The sequence below is a fragment of the Physcomitrium patens genome, chromosome 12 (assembly GCF_059467195.1).
Source record: "Physcomitrium patens ecotype Gransden chromosome 12, ASM5946719v1, whole genome shotgun sequence".
Lineage (NCBI taxonomy): Eukaryota > Viridiplantae > Streptophyta > Bryopsida > Funariales > Funariaceae > Physcomitrium > Physcomitrium patens.
Window position 1 is genome coordinate 8,841,140 of NC_143421.1, and position 20,243 is coordinate 8,861,382.

At 39.1% G+C, this 20,243-nt stretch overlaps 1 protein-coding gene across 3 annotated transcripts; it reads left to right on the forward strand.

The window, feature by feature from the left end:
• The first annotated feature begins 306 nt into the window (after positions 1-306).
• On the forward strand, positions 307-16,602 carry LOC112289287 (protein SABRE). 3 transcript variants are annotated; one of them, XM_073537687.2, is made up of 24 exons: positions 307-1,237; positions 1,906-2,017; positions 2,137-2,403; positions 2,660-2,937; positions 3,368-3,719; positions 4,117-4,284; positions 4,504-4,581; positions 4,819-5,079; positions 5,496-7,625; positions 7,921-9,820; positions 9,971-10,077; positions 10,343-10,702; positions 11,057-11,175; positions 11,310-11,559; positions 11,771-11,995; positions 12,278-12,417; positions 12,637-12,709; positions 12,820-12,918; positions 13,374-13,592; positions 13,935-14,027; positions 14,203-14,550; positions 14,877-15,044; positions 15,343-15,727; positions 15,934-16,602. In XM_073537687.2, the coding sequence occupies exons 1-24, from the start codon at positions 1,167-1,169 to the stop codon at positions 16,032-16,034; spliced, it is 8,304 nt and encodes a 2,767-aa protein (XP_073393788.1). In that variant the 5' UTR covers positions 307-1,166; the 3' UTR covers positions 16,035-16,602. The 3 variants fall into 3 exon arrangements, with proteins under 3 accessions (XP_073393788.1, XP_073393789.1, XP_024390151.1); XM_073537688.2 differs by having other exon boundaries at positions 10,343-10,699; XM_024534383.3 differs by lacking the exon at positions 13,935-14,027.
• The last annotated feature ends 3,641 nt before the right edge of the window (positions 16,603-20,243 follow it).

Sequence of the window (20,243 nt, forward strand, 5' to 3'; positions counted from 1 at the left end):
GAGGTAACAACACAGAAGATAAAGAAGAGGAGGAGGAAGCAGTTCGTGGTGGTTTTGTTGGATGGATGTGGATGGTTACTTGGGGGTGGGGGGGGGGGGGGTGGTCGGGTCGGGACAGGGAAACCAGAGGGGGAGCGCTCCTCGTCGTCCTTCCTTCCTGAACGAGGGCAGGGAAACTAGGAAGGGCACAAGGAAGCGCGATCCGAAATTCGTTTTGCAGTCAGTGGGGTTGCGAGCCGAGGCTTGTCCCTCAGATCCGCGATTAACCGCCGCGGTCACGTGCTTGCATCATCATCATTGCAGTGCAGCTTTGTTGGCTAGGACGCTGGGCTAAGTGGTTGAGGGATGGGGAAGATGTAGTAATGCTGCTCATCGCCTGCTGCTGCTGTGCAGTGGAGAACTGCCGCATGTGTTGCATTAGGTAGTAGTTGATCGCAGTGAGGCGGGAAGAGAGAGAGCGAGCGAGAGAGAGAGAGCGAGAGCTTGTGCGAGTGTGGCGCCGATGCTGGAGTGAATTTCGAAACGGATTGGATGTATGGTTGACGCGGAGGAAGGGTTTTTGGTGTTCAGTTGGAAGTGTGTGTCTCGAGTGAGGGGTTCTGGAGCGTGGTAGCAGCATGCGACAATTTTGGCAATAGCAGCGAGAGCGGTGAGGCAGTCATAAGATCTGGGAAGAAATCGTAAATGATGGTGGTGGCACAGAATGCTTCACTTTCGTTGGAGTTTTTCTGAGTGTGGGGTGGCGGAATCTGTTTTGACGCGTATTTTTATTTCAGATTTGTACTACGATCGCAGAAAGAATTGAGGTTGGAATTGGATGTAGAAGTGCAGCGCGGGAGTTTCTTTGAAGGTAGTGGTTGAGGATGTTTTAAAATCCGGAGGCAATGTAGTTGAAGGAACAACTTCTCTAATAGCGTTGTGGAAGTGATTGAGCAACAGCTATTGCTATGCGTTGGCGAGCCATCGGTGTTGGAGAATTCCGCGCAGGGATGTTGGATGGCTTCTAAGATTTAGTGTTCTGAAATTTTATCAGCAAAGACGTTTTTGATGAGTCGTTTCGTTGCCCTCCTTTAGTGTTACAAAGGACAGATTCAGAAGGCATTTATTAAATGCGGCCGTGACTCTCCCCTCTGAGGTCTCGTGTACGCCTCTGAAGTGTTGGATTCATGGAGGTTACACCTGACAAATTTGTTTGGTTGTTTCTAGCCGTGACCACAGTTGGATGGCTCGTCTTCAAGTAAGCATCATTCAATCGCCTGCTTCATGCAGTGTTTGTGCCTTGTAAAATTTTCGTGTGTAAAAACTGAATGAAGGTATTGTAGGAATTAAAGCAAGCTATGAAGTCCTTGTAGTGGGGTTTATGTTGATTAAGTAACATCGGTATTGTTTCGTATGCTTGTCCTCTTTTCTTCGAATTGTTAGTATTAGATTTTGCAGCAAATTTTCCTGCTCAATTCACCTCCGTTATCTTCGCACGTAATGATGTGAGAATGGAACTTCGAGCTGATTCTTGAAAAACGCTTAGTTAAACGTGTGTGTATGTCTCTCTCTCTCTCTCTCTCTCTCTCGATATATATATATATATATATATATATGTGTGTGTTTGTGTGTGTGTGTGTGTGTATGGGGAACCTCTTACAAATTAGAAATTTGGTGCGTATGTCCTTTTTTTTTTTTTAATTTTAAATTTTTTATCTTCGTTTTTTTGGAGACCTAGGAAAATGTAATTATTCCAGAAGTGTTAGGATTTCATGATATTCATGACAGTATTTTGTGAGTGGAGTATTGCTGCACATTAGTGAGACGAGTCGCGGTACTATGATCGTTTCCTTCGTGTTTAGGGTTACCTTGTTTCGAATTATATGAAGTATTTATTCTGAAACGGGTTTGTTGTCTTTTCTCAAGTTTCACTGCCAAGCTGTTGGCATGGATAGCCAGCAGGGTTCTCAGTGCGCGAGTAAGCTTCCGGTTAGCTGGTTTTCAACGACTCAAAGACGTATCCATTCAATTCCGAAAGGTAAATATCGCGATGAGTTTTTGGATTTCATTTCGCCTTTCTTATGATCACTACAATAGCTTAGAATCACTTGATGAACTTCACGAAGTGTTGATTACTAACCATTATTATATGCGCAGGGGGCAATTGCGTCTGTGACCATTGGGGAAGTGCGTATCAGTTTTCGAAAGCAGCTTTCAGCGCTATTACGAGATTTCAAATTTCAGCTCTTTATTTCGGATGTGGAGGTTATCTTGCAAAAGAGTGTGGGAACAACTAAGAAAAGGTCAAAAAAACCCCGAAGCATTAGAAATCCTGTCTCCGAGCGCAGAAAGTGGATCGTGACCGCCAAGTTAGCAAAATATCTGAAATTGTCTTTAACGGAGCTTGTTTTTAAGGTTGCTGAGGTAGGGTTTGCATTCTTCTTGTTTATTTTTTACTTTGTTGTCAGCACATGCCCAACACGTACGTTACTGTCGGATTGTGTTCTGAAACAACTTATCTAAATGTGCACTCTCTGTATCCATTGCACAGCCATTTTGTTAGTCTAGCCTCATGCTAATGGAAGCTTTGCGAATTTTTGTTCTGTGATATCACATTTACGTGATCTATTTCTTTTGGGTTTCGTGTTTTCATATCTGAAGCCAAATTTATGATGAGCAGATTCCAAAATTGTCCTTGGAAATCAAGGACCTGGAGTTAGACTTGTTCAAACAGGATTTAGCTTCCACAGTGTTGGGCGCTAAGTTGTCCATCAAACCATTCATGATGTATTTCGGTGAAAGGCACTCAAGGTACGAAAATTCTGGACCGATGATTGGCTTTCGACAGCGTATCTTCTCCGTCGCTCGACCTCCTCCTGCACAACTTATTGATGCTATTCCAAGTGTACTATTTTTATTGGATCATCTCACTGTATCCAGCAGCTTCGATCATGACGGGTATGCTTTCGTAAGCTTTATGCAGAGCTCTTATTTCCAGCTTGTTTCCTGTTTACACCTATTTGTGTAAAGTGGTTCTTCTGATGTTAACACTTGTTGATCATTCTGATCGGTGATAACTCTTTTACCTTTTTGTTGAAGCGAATCTATAAGTGCCAAATTCTGAATATAAGACTTTGTGACACCTTTTAATCTTTTGCATATTTATATTTCTATTCGGTTGTTACTCTGTCTCTGGTTTTTAAGCTCCTGCGTACAGTTGCGAATAGAACTTTTAGTTTCATAGCATTGTAGTTGGTGAAGCAGAAGCGCGTGCACTTTACGTATGTATGCCACTCGGATTACTGAAAATGATTTCTCACTAGAACACTGATTATGTACGTCGAATTGGGAAGATTGAAACTTTTAAGATGCTTTTATGTCTCCCCAGGGAAGCTGGAGTTATGCTTCAACAGCTGGATGTAATGTGTGGCGACGTTTCAATCGATCTGAGTGAGGACATACTATTAGGAGAAGCTGGTCTTTTAAATAGTCTCAACGCCTCAAAAAAATCTCGGGAATCAAGTGAATTGCATGGGGTGTCTGTCCCAGAATCTTCAACTCTTGAACTTGCTCAGCCGACCCCAAGCTTAGAGACAGATGCCACTGCTGCCGCTGTTGTTGCGGCAGTGGCCTCTGGGTCTGAGCACATTTCACCAACTTTAGAGGCTGGAGCTGCTGCTGTGAGCGCAGTAGCGACAGCCGAGTCTCCCAAAGGACGTATTTTTAAGGTTCCTGAAAAGGTGTGTTGCCCGTCTGGTTACCACAATTCATCGTTTTGTTTTAAAATATTGTATTTGACAAGTCGATTTGGTTTGTAACACCCGATGCCTCGTGTACTACACGTGGCACCTCTTATACCTATCTCAAAGCACAATTTAGCAGTGACTAAGAAGGTAGGGTTCCAGTTCTTGAACACTTAATTTCATTCGACCTAGGAAAACTCGTTGTAGCCCACCCAAGTGGTTAAGCATTATTTCGTAATCTTTTACGTGTTTAGCGTCAGAATACATCGTATTACTCTCTTCTTATAACAATTTCTTGCATGAAGTGGCTGGGGAACCTTTATCTGCATAGTCTCCGTGTATTCCTTAGTGAAATGCTGGAATGATATACTGATTTAGGATTTTTGTCGTGAAGATCGGTTTTTGTCTGCCCAAGTTGAGTTTGAAGTGCAGTTACAAAGAGGGAGTGCTGGAGAATGTAGTGACAGGCATTCAGATGCGGGGTAAAAGGGTTCAGCCAACGGAACCATCTGGAGACCTTGTTTCTCAGCTGGATGTCGGCGTGGAATGTGGAGAAATCATGGTGAATGAGATTTTAAATGTTGTCATATTTGCCGTTGTTTTGATTCTGAAAGAAAAAAAAAATGATATTTGTGTCTTTTATCAATTTAAGAATCAAACTTTATAAACCAACGTGGTTTCTCACCTTTATTTGCAAATGTTGAGCACATTGTAGCAGGTTTAGTAAAGTGAGTAATTCTGAAAATACTCTTAGTAGCGATAGTGTGTTAATCTGGCGCAGGTCTTACGGGAGAACAACCAATCTTTTCTTGAAATATTGAAGGTGGTAGTAGGAGGATCTCTCGAGTTTCCCGCTGAGGTGAGGTTCTGTCTTTGGTGGTAATGTGGGTTCGATCCGCTATTGAAAGTTTTCGTTTTAGTCTCGTCAGAACTTTTCAATGAGTATCTATCAGGACACTAACTTCTGTTATGTCTTGTACAGTTTAGGATTAGGTGCAGTATTTTCTGTTTGATTATTCTTATTTAATGTTTGTACCAAGGAAACCCTTCCGGATGAGTGTAACTCAACTCTAATGTTTTGGTTGCGTGTTTGCAGGCCAGCAAGCCTGTGCATGCAGACGTACAAGTTCAGTTGGGAGGCACTCAATGCAGTTTAATGACAGCCAGCTTAGATTGCTGGCTAAAATTCATAATGAGGGTTTTGAGGAAACCAAACAGTGGAGCTGGAAGTGATCACCCTATACCAAAACCAGTAACTGTAAAGAAACAAAAGAGAAAGTTGACGTGGGGTTGCACTTTTTCTGCGCCAGAGCTGACACTAGTTGCTTATAGCCTAGATGGCATGCCTCTTTATAATGTATGTACTTTCCACCCCGTGACAATGAGCTTATTCAGTGCAGTATACCAAAATAATTCTGTGTGGTATCCTCTCAGTAATATGTACGGTGTCTGTAGTATCGTTCTTAGGTGAAATCAAGTGTCTGGTTTCTTCTATGATTGCTATTAGCCTGTGAAATAGCTTTGCAGAAATCGGTTTGGAGCTTACAGATGTATATACATACATGAGTAGGATATTGTGTTTGAAGTTATCTGACACAAATGTCGGCAATATTAAGTCGAGAGCATTGGTATCATTTCAATGCATCTTTGACATTGTAGTAACCTTAACTTGCTGGAGCTTCTGGGTATGCCATTAGTAGAGGTCCATAACTGTTATGTATGGATGTAATTTTGCTCAGGTACTGCATTTGTTTGATGTGAAATATTGTGCAGGTAAATGCACAAACTTCACATTTGGATTTGAACTCAGGATCAGGCTACGGGTTGGTGGTGAACGGAGAGATGAGAGAATGTGTTTTTGGGATGGCTGAGGAAACAGATTGTTCCTCAAAAGACTCTGTATCCGGAGGTGAATCTTGTAATGGCTGTCTGATGCGAGTTTCACGTGTGGTAGTTGAATGGGTTTTTATTGACTCTGAGTCAGTGGAAGACAAACCAGCAAACAAGATTCGGACTTTAATTCTTGAAGCGCATGGAAGTAAAATTTATCTTAGTATAACTCGTGTGCGGTCCATTCTCTCCACATGGATGGTGATGGAGAGGTATCTCAAATCTTTAACCTCTGGTAAAAAGCCCAAAAGTTCGAGCAGCAGCAGTTCAAAGGCCAAAAAGCCGGGATTAAGGAAAGTCATATTGCGTCTCGAAAGTTTCCTCATTCAATTGACGGGTTCTTTGCATACAGTGGATGCGGAATTGCTAGACCCAAAGAAGGTGAATTATGGTATTCAAGGTGGGGAGACAATTATTTCCAAGATGGAAGATGGTTCTGATCGCAAAGCCTGGATACGTGTTGCTCGTGGGAGTAGGCTTAGAAGTAAATACAAGGCTGGTCTGGAACTAACACGTCTTAGCTTGTGCTTTGATAAAGAGCCCAAAGGTGTCAAAGTTAAAGTTGAACGTGGGAATTTACTGTACCAGGAGCTTGATAGTAGGGACAAAATTCTTGCTGAAACTACTGCATTTGGTGTCCAGATTATGGAGGTCCTTTACCAGCCGGCTGCAGTGGGTTCCGAGAAAGGCAATTGTGTTCTGGTTAGTGTGAGTGATATTGCAGCTAGGTGGGAACCTGACGTCCATTTGTTCTTTCATGAAGTTGGACTTCAATTCAAGAGATTATTAGATTGGCGCAAGTCCTTTAGAAACAACCTTAGCAGTGTACAGGAAGATTTTGTTCCAGGAAAAACCTCTAGTGTTGAAAGCACTAGCAAACGGAGTAAAGGCAAAGTCGAGGTGGCCATTGACATTGAGGGTTTAGTATTCACATGTGAGATTGGTGATGGAGCGGAATTGATGGTACAGATCCAGTCAATATTCTCCGAAGATGCTCAAATCGGTGTACTTGCTGAACAGACCAAGCTATTTCTTAACAATGCTCTGCTGCTGAGCAGTGAGCGCTTGCAGGTATCTCGAATTCCATACGTGCCAGAACTAGCAAACAAAAGTGCTTGCAATGATGACACTGTGAGGAACAGCGCTGGAATATTAAATTACTGGGATTGTATCATACAAGCAAGTGGCACCCGAATAGTTATGCCGTTCCGCCTGCCATTAAGAGGTATCGAAGACGCGTATGAGGATCAGCTTCGGGCCTTGAAACTAGCTATGGCTGCACAAAAACATAGAATTGGGGCCGGAATGCCGGCTCATGTAGATACTAAACCGAAGAAGGTGAAATCCTCTCAGTTGAGAGCAGTGCAGTTGGTGATGCGAGACGTTGTGGCTGAGATCGAGGAGGAGCCTATTCAAGGTTGGTTTGATGAGCACCATCGTCTTTTGCGTGAGCAGGTGTGTGAGCTGATAGTCAGAGAGCAGCTCTTTGATGCCAAAGTCTCTGAGGAGCGTGGTAAAATTGGACAGAGGCATTCACAGTCAGAGGGAGAAGAGCATGAAAAGAACAACAGTGCTCTTCACAAGCTTGTAGAAACAGGCTTATCTGACCCTGAGTTTGTTAAAAAAGAGAAGGATAGACTCTACATTCAGACTTTTGAAGCTTATCGCAAAGCTTGTGAAAAGCTCGTAGTGGAGAAAAAGACAGGGGAAGCTAATGTCGGGTTGCAGGCAGGTTTTAGAATGAGCTCAACACGTCGGTCCTTGGTCTCGCTCTCTGTCAGCACTCTGGAAGTTATTCTGACCAACGTTGAAGGAGGCCGGGAGGGTATGATTCAAATTGCTCATAGGCTAGATTGCGTAGAGCCTGTCGCTCAGATTCCCTTCTCAAGGGTTATGGGCCGAAAGCTAGGAGTGAACCTAACAAACCTCGTAGTTCGCATTCGTGACTACACGCTTCCTTTATTATCTGCTGATCGTGGACAATGTGAGGGGGTGGTGGTTCTTGCACAACAGGTATTCAATCTCCTTTTCAAGTTCATTACAAAATTGGTTTTGAAGTTTTTCTAGTCTTGATGCAATAACAACACAGAACGAGATTTTGAATAGGCTATGATACATTTTTGAATTGTACATTGTTATACCTGCCTTTCGACACAAATTGCATGCATTTCTGAATTCAGAAAATTGGAATGGGTGTGTAGCCATGCAGATTTTGGTCTATTCTGTTTTCATCAAGTTGTTATCCTTGTGTCTTATAGAATTCCAATCACAGAATAATTTCCATTTTTGGGGGCGTTTCTCATTGCAGGCTACGGTGTTTCCTCCACAAATGCTGCAAGATGTATACCTTGGACGGTGGCGGCGAGTGAGCGTGAATCGTTCTATAAGTGGCTCAACCCCCGCTATGAAATTTTATTCAGAACTCCCAATCGAACTTGAAAATGCAAAAGTTTGCTATGGCGTTGGTCATGAACCAGCCATTGCGGATGTAAGCTGGGCCTTCTCAGTGGCTCTCCGAAGAACCGACATTAGCGTCTACAGGCACGAGTGGTATGAGCAAATTCCCTTGCCTCCTCCACCTGTGAAGAAGGAACGTAGTCTACCTTGGTGGGATGATATGCGTTATTACATACACGGAATAAACAGTATCAATGCTACAAATTTTGAATTGACGGTTCCAGCGACGACAGATCCGTACGAGGAGAACAATCATATGCGTTTAGTTTCTAAAACTATGGAAATCAAGCAATCAGAAGGGTGCATCGTGTTCAATGGAAAGGATTTCGGTCTCCTTGTTACCACCTTGGAGGCGTTAACGCAAGGTTTCCAAGGAGACTCGTCAATCCTCGATCAAGAACAACCTGTATTTCTTAGTACTCCAGTCTTCCAGTTAGAGATTACCATGGACTGGGATTGTGAATCGGGAACTCCACTTAACCATTATTTGCACGCACTTCCGAATGAGATGAAGTTGCGTGATCTAGTGTACGATCCATTTCGCTCAACTTCTTTATCTTTGTGGCTGAATTTTGTCTTCAAATCGGATTCCGAGGAGAGTAACGAAGAAGTGAATAATTTGGGTGGAGAGCATAAAAGCTCTAAACCCCAACCGAAGAACTTCATTTGGCGTCTGCTACGAGGATCCGGATCACCCTCTGTTCATGATAAGCTAGATAATTCTGCAGATCTGGTTCCAACCGTGAACTTAGCTGCTCATGACTTGAGTTGGATCTTCAAGTGGTGGAATCTTGTCTACTTGCCCCCTCACAAGTTGCGATCTTTTGCTAGATTCTACCGATTTAATACTCCTCGTATCCCTCGTTCTGGAAATCTTTCCCTTGACAAGGTTATTACCGAATTTATGTTGAGAGTAGATTCATCTCCAACCTGCATAAAACATTACTCACTAATGAAGGATGATCCTGCAAAAGGCTTGACCTTCCTCATGCAGAAGCTCAAATACGAGATGTGTTACAGTCGAGGCCGTGGCCAGTTTACTATAAACTCTGTGCGGGACCCTTTGGAACTAGTATATCAAGGTTTGGATATAAACGTGATGATAGCAGAGCTGCACCAACGTTCCTCTCCTGCTCCTGCGGATGATTCTGTTGGTGTTGAAGAGTTGCAAAAGTCTGATAAAGTCAAACAGCTTCTTGGGCTTCCGGAAGGCAATGTGAATGAAGCCTCTCCTAATCCGGCTACCAGCAGTGATCTTGGGTTCCTGCTGAGTACTGATTGTTTTACAATTCGTAAACAAGCTCCAAAGGCGGACTCAGCTCGCCTTTCCTTCTGGCAAGAAGCAGCAAGACGACATCTTCGTGTGAAAGCAATGCGACATACATCTGTGGAGCATGGAAGTGGAAGTGACTTACCTAGTGATGATGATGGATTTAGTGTTGTACTAGCGGATAACTGTCTACGCGTTTCTCTGTACGGACTCAAGCTTCTCTGGACTATTGCAAATAGGGATGCTGTGTGGGCATGGGTGGGAGAACTAGGTCATGCTTTCGAGAGCCCTAAGCTTTCACCATCTAGGCAATATGCCCAACGTAGAAGGATGGAGGAACAACAGAAGATAGAGAAAGCTGAGTGTGAACGTGTTGATGCTCAAAAAGGTTCCACAAGCGTCCCTTCTTCTCCTTCTCGATCCTTCTTGTCACATCCTACTGCTGCTCTCAAGGGAGAGAGCCCAACAGCTAGCGCAAGTGGTACGTATGCTCTTGCAGAGACAGTTTTGGGATGGGCTATAATCTGTCAATGTTTGGGATGCTCAACATACGTCTTGCAGGTTTACTTTTGACATAAGTTGAACGTTAGAGATAGGATACTAATGACCAAATGGTGGGAGATATCTGCAGCCTTAGAAAAGTTGCCAGAGGATGTTGAAGAGGATGGTGAAGGCACCATGCACTTTATGGTTAACGTTGTTCAGCCTCAGTTCAACCTTGACTCGGAAGAAGCAAACGTCTGTACCTCTCCTACGTCGTTTATCTTTGAATTTCAACTCTGTTGTTTTTTGCAAGTCGAGCGCTTTCTGGTTAAATTATTTCTATTTCTAAGCCCTTCTTCTGTATCATCTAGCTTCTTTGATTGGATATGCCAGTATGCCGTGTTCCTCAGTGACTTGTTTCAGCATTAAGAAGTAGTATCTCTCGACTCAACGCAGAATGGGTTGTCCATTTTCTTTCCTAACAAGCTTTATTTCTCATCGGCACATTACGCATATGCAGGGACGTTTATTATTAGCTGCAGCGAGTGGACGTGTGCTAGCCCGCTCTATTGCCTCTATTGTGTTACTGGGTGGTGAGGCATTAGTGCATATGGGCTCAGGTAGAGTGTCTACACAATCAGGTGGATCTCCTATAATAGCATGGAAACGACGGGAGCTTTCGGTCATCTTGGAGCATGTTCAGGCTCACATAGCCCCCACAGACGTGGATCCTGGTGCTGGAATACAGTGGTTGCCTAGAATTACAACCGGTGCTCCCAAGATAAAGCGAACTGGAACCCTCCTTGAGCAGGTTTTCATGCCCTGTACAATGTACTTTCAGTATACTCGCCAGAAAGGTGGCACCACAGATAGCAAGGTCGTTGTACTTTTCCCCATGCTCATAACATGCGTGCACATGTTATCTTGATTTTTTGTAGTGGAGTATCCAAAGACTTGTTACAGTTAGTCAGTTCGTAATAATCTTTTTGTCTTCTGTTAAGCTGCAAGATGTCATCCCTTCTACTGTTTGGCTGCTAATTCTTTGATTAGGTCATTTCTTGTGTACGTTGATCAGTTTTTATTAATTCCCTAACTTTGGTGCCCTCATCTGGCTTCTTCTCCGAGGAGTATATACTCTCACTAGTATTCAACGAAAGTATCTTTGAGCGCAGGAATTTTCTGCGTAAGAGATTCGTCTAAGGTGAAGAGTGTACTTGATTTTCCTTCTGTGCAGGTGAAGCCTTTAAAGGATCTCTCATTCAATTCGCCAAATATTACTGCAACCATGACATCTCGACAATTTCAGATCATGGTGGCTGTCATCAGCAATCTGCTTCTAGCTAGACTTCCCAAGTACGTTCATTTAGTCTATAGTGACCATTTGTTTGTCAATGTTTACATACTCTGTAACGATCATCTGGGTTTCGAGGTTTCCTTTTGTGTACAGAAGATAAAACAACTTATTGGCTTTCGGTGCTTTGGTGCAGACCAAGAAAGAACAGACTTTATCAAGAAGGAGGAGAAGAAGAAGAGGCGGATGAGGTGGTTCCAGATGGGATTGAAGAAGTGGAACTGGCACGCATAAGGTTGGAGCAGGCCCAACGGGATTTCCGTCTCCTCTTTCGAGATCTTCGCACAATTGGTCTCAATGATTTGAGTGGCGACTTTCGTTCCTTCACTTCGTCCACATCAGATGATGAAGGTCTCTGGATGCTTTCGTGTCCTAGATCTGCCTTGGTAAGTTGGATTTTAGGATTAAATACAAGTAGGATCCGAAGATATATTGAAGATTAAACTCTTTATGATCGACTGTTTCTCATGCATGAAATTTTCCTCTTCATGCACGGCTTTTAGGTGACCTCATCTCTTAGTGATGGCGGAAAATGGCTTTTTTTATTCCTAGGTCGTTGAATTCAGCTGAAAATGTTTTCGTCCTTTTTGGTACCAGGCTCTTAGATTGCAGGCTGAGCTTATTGTAAGAAAGGATAAGTTAAGAGGTGAACGAAAAGCTCTGCGAAAAGCTCTGCAGGGAGCTGCACAGCAACAATTAATGGTGAAAGAAAAGAACAAGACTCCCTCAGCAGCTATGCGTATCTCTTGGGTTTTCGAAAAACTCGTCTGGAGCATGCTTTGTGATGGTGATATTTTTGCTGAGGCAGAAATAAATAGCATGGTATGTTTTCTCTCTTTTTAGCTGTAATGATATGTCAATGGTTCCGAATTAGACGGAAATCATGCTTATCACAGCTCATTAATTCAACGAAGCAAGTATCAACATGGCTGCTACAGGACCTCGAGTTACTGTGCTTAATTCTTTATTTCTTTTTAAATAACTAAAACGAGCGTCAACCCCATCTATGACCCAGTTACATGTAACCAATGCATTTCATCACGTTAGATCTCTGTTGCGGACTTAGTTTGTTGATCTTATTCATGCTGTGGATTTGATCTGCAGACGTTGAATGTTGACCGAGATTTTAAAGACGTTGGAGTAGCAAAATTCACGGTGAAATCCTTTGTGGTGAAAAATAATTTGCCCAGTGCAAAGTTAAATACAGTTCTTGCTGCTTGGAATCCTCCCAAAGAATGGGGAAGGTTGACCCTCCTGCCATTGTTTGATTATCAATTCTTCTTCTTCTTCTTCTTCGTCAATCGTGACTGGTACTCTTCGATTTTATTGTGTTCATTCATTTTTCTTCTGATCTGTGTTAATGGCAACCCGCCACTGTTAGATGTTGATTTATTGAGATCCTGCCCTAGCGTATGCCGATATATTATCACTCTATTGATTTCTTTATTTGTTTATATTTATAGAAATTCAATGCTTCGCGTTGATGCAAAACAAAGTGCACCAAAGGATGGAAGATCCCCGCTGGAATGTTTTGAAGTAAGTTGCACAACCGATCATTGAAGTTCCATAATTCTTTTGACTGAAGTGTAGAATGTATTATGATTCTGAATTTGGATTTGTTTCTAATTTCCCGAATTTCCTTACAGGTCAGTATATATCCTCTACGAATTTATCTGACGGAGACCATGTACAGAAAGTTGTGGGATTATCTTTTCCCAGGGGATGAGCAAGATGTGAAGCGTCAGGTTATTGTCTGCTTGACCCCTTAACTTTCTAACCGTGAGATTTTTTAACTTTGAATTTTTTAATTTGTTGGAGCTCATGTTGAATTTTTTCAGTTGCCCCCGCTAGAAACTGGTTCTTTCTAAATCTTTCTACCCATGAAACCCTTGGCTGCACTGTTGACTGACATATCTGCCAAAGATTTTGTGGTGCTTGATTTTCCTCACCTCCATGTTTATTCATGATTACTGTAAAATCATGTTACACAGTCAATTAGGAAATTAGGGAGCACCAATGTACAAACAAATTTATGAATCTTTCCAGGATCGTTAATTGGATTACTTCACAGGAAAAATTGACGACACGCAGAATTGTTCAATATGTGAACACGTCTCTTTTTGTCTGCATGGGTATTTTTTTTGTGCGCTCGTTTCTGTCCTTGATTCAAAATTGAAATTTTTCATAATTTGTTATGCAGACTTCTCAGGAGGTGTGGAAAGTATCAACTGCTGTACAGCAGAAGCGAGGGAGAACACGAGGCAGCACGCCACTGGAACTCCGTAGCAGTTGGGATTCCGGTATCAATTCTTCTCGCAGCGGTCTGTCAGGTCCGACTTTATCTCTTGCCCCGCCAGCTGGACTTCCACCTGATACACAACATGCTGGGGACTTTTCGGTTCCTGCTAATGCCCTGGAGGTACTTTATCATTCTTTTAGGTTCAATGACATGTCCCTCCGCTTACTGTCGTTTTTAGAAGATTTAATGGACTCAAATACATACATACATACATACATACATACACACACTCAGAAAAGGTGTTCTTAAAGCCTGTTCAATCAATGCGGCCGACTGTTTCTATTCCCTTCTATTCTGATGATGCATTTAACTGGTTGCATTCCAGAAGCAACTAATATATAAACGATAATTTTCCAATGAATCCCACGCCTACTAACTAGTTCAGGAACCGTGCGTATCTAGAGGCCGCAATTATTTGATTTTGATTTTGATTTTTTTAATGATTTGAGCTCATCAATCCAGTTAATCAATGTTCGGCCTTCAAGCATCCCACAAAACGATAGTTCAATGGACGAGGACACTCATATTGCCGGAGAGCTGTCTGGTTTTGATGAAGTGTAAATCTGAACCTAAAGAATTTTATGAAAACTTGTAAATGTATATGAAATATGTTGTCGGTATAATCCCCATTATTATTATAATAATATTATGACTAGTTCCATGTTCTGTTTTGAGGGTCTTTTTTTTTTTTTGTGCTTTGGTTTCACTAATACAGCTCACTGCATCGCAGAAATCACGAAAGGTGAATGCTGCTGTCAGCATTGATCAGGGGCAGTGCGTATCCTTGGATCGACTTGAAGAAACTGAAGTTGAAACGATGAGCGAGGAGGTCATAATTAAGACTAGTAAACATGGGTCTTCAGTACGCACAACCGTGTCTACTACCTCGCGTCAGGATGTGCTCACTGCAGGAGGAACGTCATCGAATATCCCTACAACCAGTGACAACAGTGGTTCTGTAAGAAACAGAGATCGAAAGATAAGCAAAACAGATCGAAAGTCTGTAGTTGTGGAGGAGAGGAAGGAAATTAAGAAAAAGACCAGTATGATGGAGTTCCACAATATCAAGATTAGCCAAGTAAGTGACTCTTTTACACTGATTATGTAAGAATAACCGCACTGTTTTCGTGTTCACTGTTTTTGTGCGCAGATCGTGCTGTAATCGTTACCTAGCCTCAATTTTCAGAATAGTACGATCGAGTTCATTGGCTTCGTAAACCCTTCATAATTCTCGTTTTGTTACCAATCATTCCCCAGGCTGTCGCTGGTATTATATTATTATTTTATTTATATATAAATTTTTCCTGTGTTGCCATTTTTTTATTGGAATATGGTTTTGCGTCATTGCAGCTTTTGTGAAGTCCATGAGTGTAATTTGTATCTGGTGACATATGTATTGTGCAGGTAGAGCTATTGGTAACATATGAAGGATCCAGGTTTGCTGTTAGTGACCTTCGCCTTCTTATGGATACTTTCTTGCTATTAGAGCTTACGGGCAGTTGGCGTCGTCTTTTCTCCAAGGTTAAAAAGCATATTATCTGGAGCGTTCTCAAATCCGTAACTGGCATGCAGGTATGTGGGATACACACTAGAACAAGATAGCAACACTTGTCTCCCTTTGATGTTTCCATGGAGTCAGTGATGGTCTGCATTGTAGAAACTTACTTATATTGTGGTTCAGCGACAAGAGCATCGTCTTTGATACTTGCTCAATTATTCTCTCCAAGAAAAGCGAATTTAGAGAAGGTTGTTCGATTGTTGTGGCTAAATTTGATGCTCTGAATTTAAGAATTCAATGATGAATGAATTTCAGAATGGGAGTTTTATTCAACATACATTCTGTAGCACTCACTTTCTTGTTTCACGACAGGGCAAGAAGTTCAAGGATAAGTTACCCGCGCAACCAGGGCCTATAGATGAGGACTTCGATGTTGGCTCCGACGACAGCTCAGGAAGTCATGAGGGAACCGAAATGTTCTCGCTAAGACCACGAAGAAACAGTGATCGAGCAGGCGAAGGATTTGTATCATCCATTCGCGGTCTATTTAATTCACAAAGAAAAAAAGCTAAAGCTTTGGTACTACGCACAAGGAGAGGTCCTGAAGACCTGGATTTTGAACAACGCAGCTCTGCTAGTGACGAAGACCGGAATTCAGTAAGGTCCCCACGAGCAAGTCTTACTAGTATCACGAAGGCCAAAAAACTGCTGCGACTACAAGCACGTAAACATCACAAAGTTAACCGTCTTCCAAGAGGTCAGCCTTTCATTGACTATACATCTTTTTTTCATTTCTGCTGCGTCGTTGGCTTTATTTTTGATGCTTGATAGGCAGAAGAACGATCCCTGTACAGAACTTTGTCTTCGATTTTTTCAAGATCTTTACATGGCTCTCTTTCAACAAACTCGCAATTGCGAAGAGTGAAAATGCACTTATCTGACAGATTTCTTGATCATTATCAGGCCATTTAGCAGACAATACAACACATTCTGCAGAGGCAACACCGTCACAGAGCGAGGCAGATGTCACCGATACCCCATCAGCTTACGAGGACTTGGATTGACAGCAATAACCATCCAGTTTTGTACACTAGCAGTTCTTTCCAGATTCGTTTATCACGCCTTTCTGGGTCTCTAACACACTACTGCCTTGGTAAGCATAGTCATATTCCCGAGTATCCGAACTACCTTATCTCTATTTAGGGGTCATTCAGGCTACTATATCACTGGGCTTGACCCGTAAAGAGGCTTTGGTCCTTCACGTCAGATTCGTTTATCATGCCTTTAGTCCTTCCCTCACTGTGGAAGGCCTTTGGTTACGAGGTTGAGGCAAGATTTGACCAGCAACGTTGACCCTTCGTCATTTACACAGCAGCCCCGTAATTCAGCTGCTTCTATATAACAGATTTCTACCATTTATTTTAGATTGTAGAGTGTACAGAGTGTGCCAGGGTTAGTACGAGCTTCTAGACAGCCTCGACTTGAAATGATATGCAGCTTCACTTTCTATTCGTTGAACTGTAGATTCAAGTTAGTCTAGTTTGCTACAATATTAACTATTTCTGTTCAATTATTTCAAAATGGTGCTTGCACAAGCAGGCCTAGTTGCAGTAAAGTGGTATAATTGAATCTCGTTGTTGCTCTCATAGTTAATGGTATTGTCCATAGAAGTAGCTTATTCATGAGATCCTTGGGCACATTTTTCTTCTGCCATCTACATCTCAGATACACAAGCTGGACTGCATCATTCATTTAGTCGCAGATGCTTGATGCTGAGCTGTAGGCTAGCTTCACGATGACCTTTTGAAACAGATCAGTGTAGCCTCAGCAGCAATGTCACCTAAAACCATCGCAGTAGGTGACCTCACTGTTTCACAGCATTATTCATCTAATAATGTCATGCTGTTTTGCACTGCTTCACAGGAACCAAATCACTTGTTCATGTCAATCCCGAGTGTGAAATGCATGACATTTTCATCCATACAACAAATCTCAAAAGAATCCCATTTGAACTCTATTCAACATTTTGAAATGATGATGGAGAAACTTCCTCTGCAAAAGAAAGGGGTAATTCTTTTAGGTGAAGACAAATGTGTCTCCACAACAAATCTGAAAATATTATAAATGGTATATATATATATATATATATATATATATGTAATAGCTTGATTGTCACATTTTTTGCAATTACTTATTTTATTCTAGAATTTTAAAGTTTTCATTTGAAAATGCTATTTAAAGACACCCTTTTTGATTCTTTAACAAAAAATTAAAAGAAACAAAGAAATAAATCATATTCTTGTTATTTATAATAATAGAAATCTAATGAACAACTATAACAACAAAAAAAATTTAAATAGATAGTCCAAAATATAACCAAGATGTGTTTACTCTCACTCAATGGTAGAGAATAGATACACAATTATTTAAGATGTAAATTCCTAAGTTAAAATAATATCTTTTAAAGATCTAAGAATTTGATAGAATATCGAATAATATAAAAATATTTTATATGTAAGCTTGCTTCATAATCTTTATCTTTTGATTGAAAGATGTCTAACTTGATTGCTTGTAAGATTATATTGTTTTTTTACTTTCTTTAATTAATTCTTTGTTTTGACTAAATCTTGTATTTGCATATAACCTTGTATTTGTATAATCTTGACAAAGTTATGTACTATTCAACAAAGATTATATATATTTTTCTTTATAATATAATATGACATAAAGCCCCTTGCATTGATCAATCAACAAAAGCAACTACAACAATACTTGCTATGATAAAGTTCATGTGACACATTCTTTTCTAATTACTCTTTATTGCAATATTTTTTCTTTTTTTCTTAATTTCTTTGCATAAAATCAAAAATCTTTACTATATAATATTAGCTTGTTGCATAAAATAAGTATACTACACACAATCTCTACACTTGTTATTTTTGCTCCTATAATAGTTTTGAATGTGCTTATACATTTTTTTTGTTTGCTGTTACAAATTGCATTTTTTTTTTTTTTTTAAATAATGATTAATATTTTGGCCTATTTCTACGCAATTGTATCCCTCTTTACTCATCAATCCCTCTATACATCCACCATTTTTGTTGTTCATCTAATAAAATAATCTTGTATTTATCTCAATGTGTCTTTTGTACATTCTTTTTGTTGATTTTGATTGTTCCTTCTTAATTTATGCTCTTAGACTCTTACAACTTATTTGATATATTTATTGTAATAATCTTGCCTTGATTAGTTGGCTTTCTAATAGCTCAAAATGTTGCTTCAATTGTTTATTTCTAATTTATGCATACATACTCCATTTCATATACAAAATTTGATACTCTTCTACAACCTTAGTACAATCACACTTTTTACATACCTTCTTGGTTGCATGAATCCTAAATATAATCATATTAAATATCTGAAATTCCACACATGATTCCACAATATAAATACTTACATATTGATAATATTTTTTCTCTAAAACAACTCCAAACACCAAGACAAATCAAACTCTCTTTGAAGAATTGGATAACAAGAGGGATAACCACCTTGGTTGTGGCATTTCTTGTCTAATTTTATAAGACAAGTTGATATTTTAAAAGATACCTTAATATCTTAAAATTTGACACCTTTCTAAGATTTTTTTTATATTGTGAAGTTTGATTTTTTTTTTTTAATCTCTTTCTTTATTATTTCTTTTCAAATTATTTTATTTAATTTTTTTATCATTCACATAACCACAATCACTAGTTTTATAACCGCTTTATATTATACACAAAACAATAAAAATATTTTTAATTTTCTCTTTAAATAATTTTATTTACTATCTTAAATTAATATATTTGAAAAAAACTTATTACATAACAAAACATTTATATTGCATCACTACTTTTGAAAATATGATGAAAATAGTTGTGATTTATTTCTTTAAGTTTATAATAGTGAAGAATAACTAGTCAAAATTTTTTCTTATTTATAGAAGTGCTTTAAAAATTTAGGTAAGAATTTTATTTGGATGTATTTAGATTTCTTAAAATATGTACTAATATCTATTAAATTTATTAATTGTATCATATATAGCTATATATAACTATTAACTTTGATATCTTCTAATTTTCTAAGTTTCTTGTAAGATTTTGTAATAAATTTAAATAGAACTTTGGTATTGTATGTTAAAGGACATGTCTCTATTATTTTAAATTAGAGTACTAACTTAATAGTTTCTTTTACAATAATAATGGGTTCTTTAAACCTTTATGATATAATGGAATCACTATTGTGTAGCTTCTTGTTATCAACTTGTTTCTTATTTTTGTAGTATTGGTAGCCTTCTACAAAAGCTCTTTCTAAGCCAAATCAAATTTTTGATTCTATGTTAAACTTGTAGTCTGATTTTAAGCCTTAGTTTTAAAGGTAAAATCATTCATAATATTTTTACATTAGAAAATTATCTTAAGTCTTCTTGCAGATAGGTTTATATTTTCTAATAAAAACATATATAATAGTATGACTAAGTTTCTTCAATTATTAAAATTTTATTTTATCATAAATGCTAGTGCAATTATTGTTTTCTAAAAAATTTTCTAATTCTACTATCCTCATTTGAGAATAAATTTGATGTCTTTGAAATACACAATTATAATACAATTTTTGTTTCTGTGAGAGTTGCAAAAGATTTTTATGTTCATATTCTATTCACTAATTTTTTAAAAAAAAACTTGCCACTATAAAAATTCTAAGATTGATTGTGATAAATCAGGTATGTTCTTAAACTTTCACTTATCATATGGATTATTTGAACATAATGCTTATTCATGTATAAATTTTTTCCATCACTATAAATATTTAAACTCTATTTTGACTGAAAAATCTTTAGAGGTTTTTTAAAATTAAAAATAAATAAAAATATCTTAATTAATATATTCAATTAGTAATTGACCACCTTTTTAATTTGTTTGACAATATTGCCAAATTATGTGATCAAAAGAATAAAGAATCTCTACACAAGTAATAAATGGATTTGTTTACTTGAATATAAAGAATGCCATTTAGATCCAAAAAATAATCTCCTTTCAAGACTTTTTGGTAGTTTTTTTCAAAAATATCTAGTATTAATTTTAAGATATATGTTATACTAAATATTACATACAACCATATAATATAAAAATTTGAACATGTTAAAAATCTTGTTATTTACAAGAATTGTAATGAGGTGTTTTAAATAAATCCCTATCACTTTATATCTACTTTGTTGTAGTTGGGAGAGTTTCATA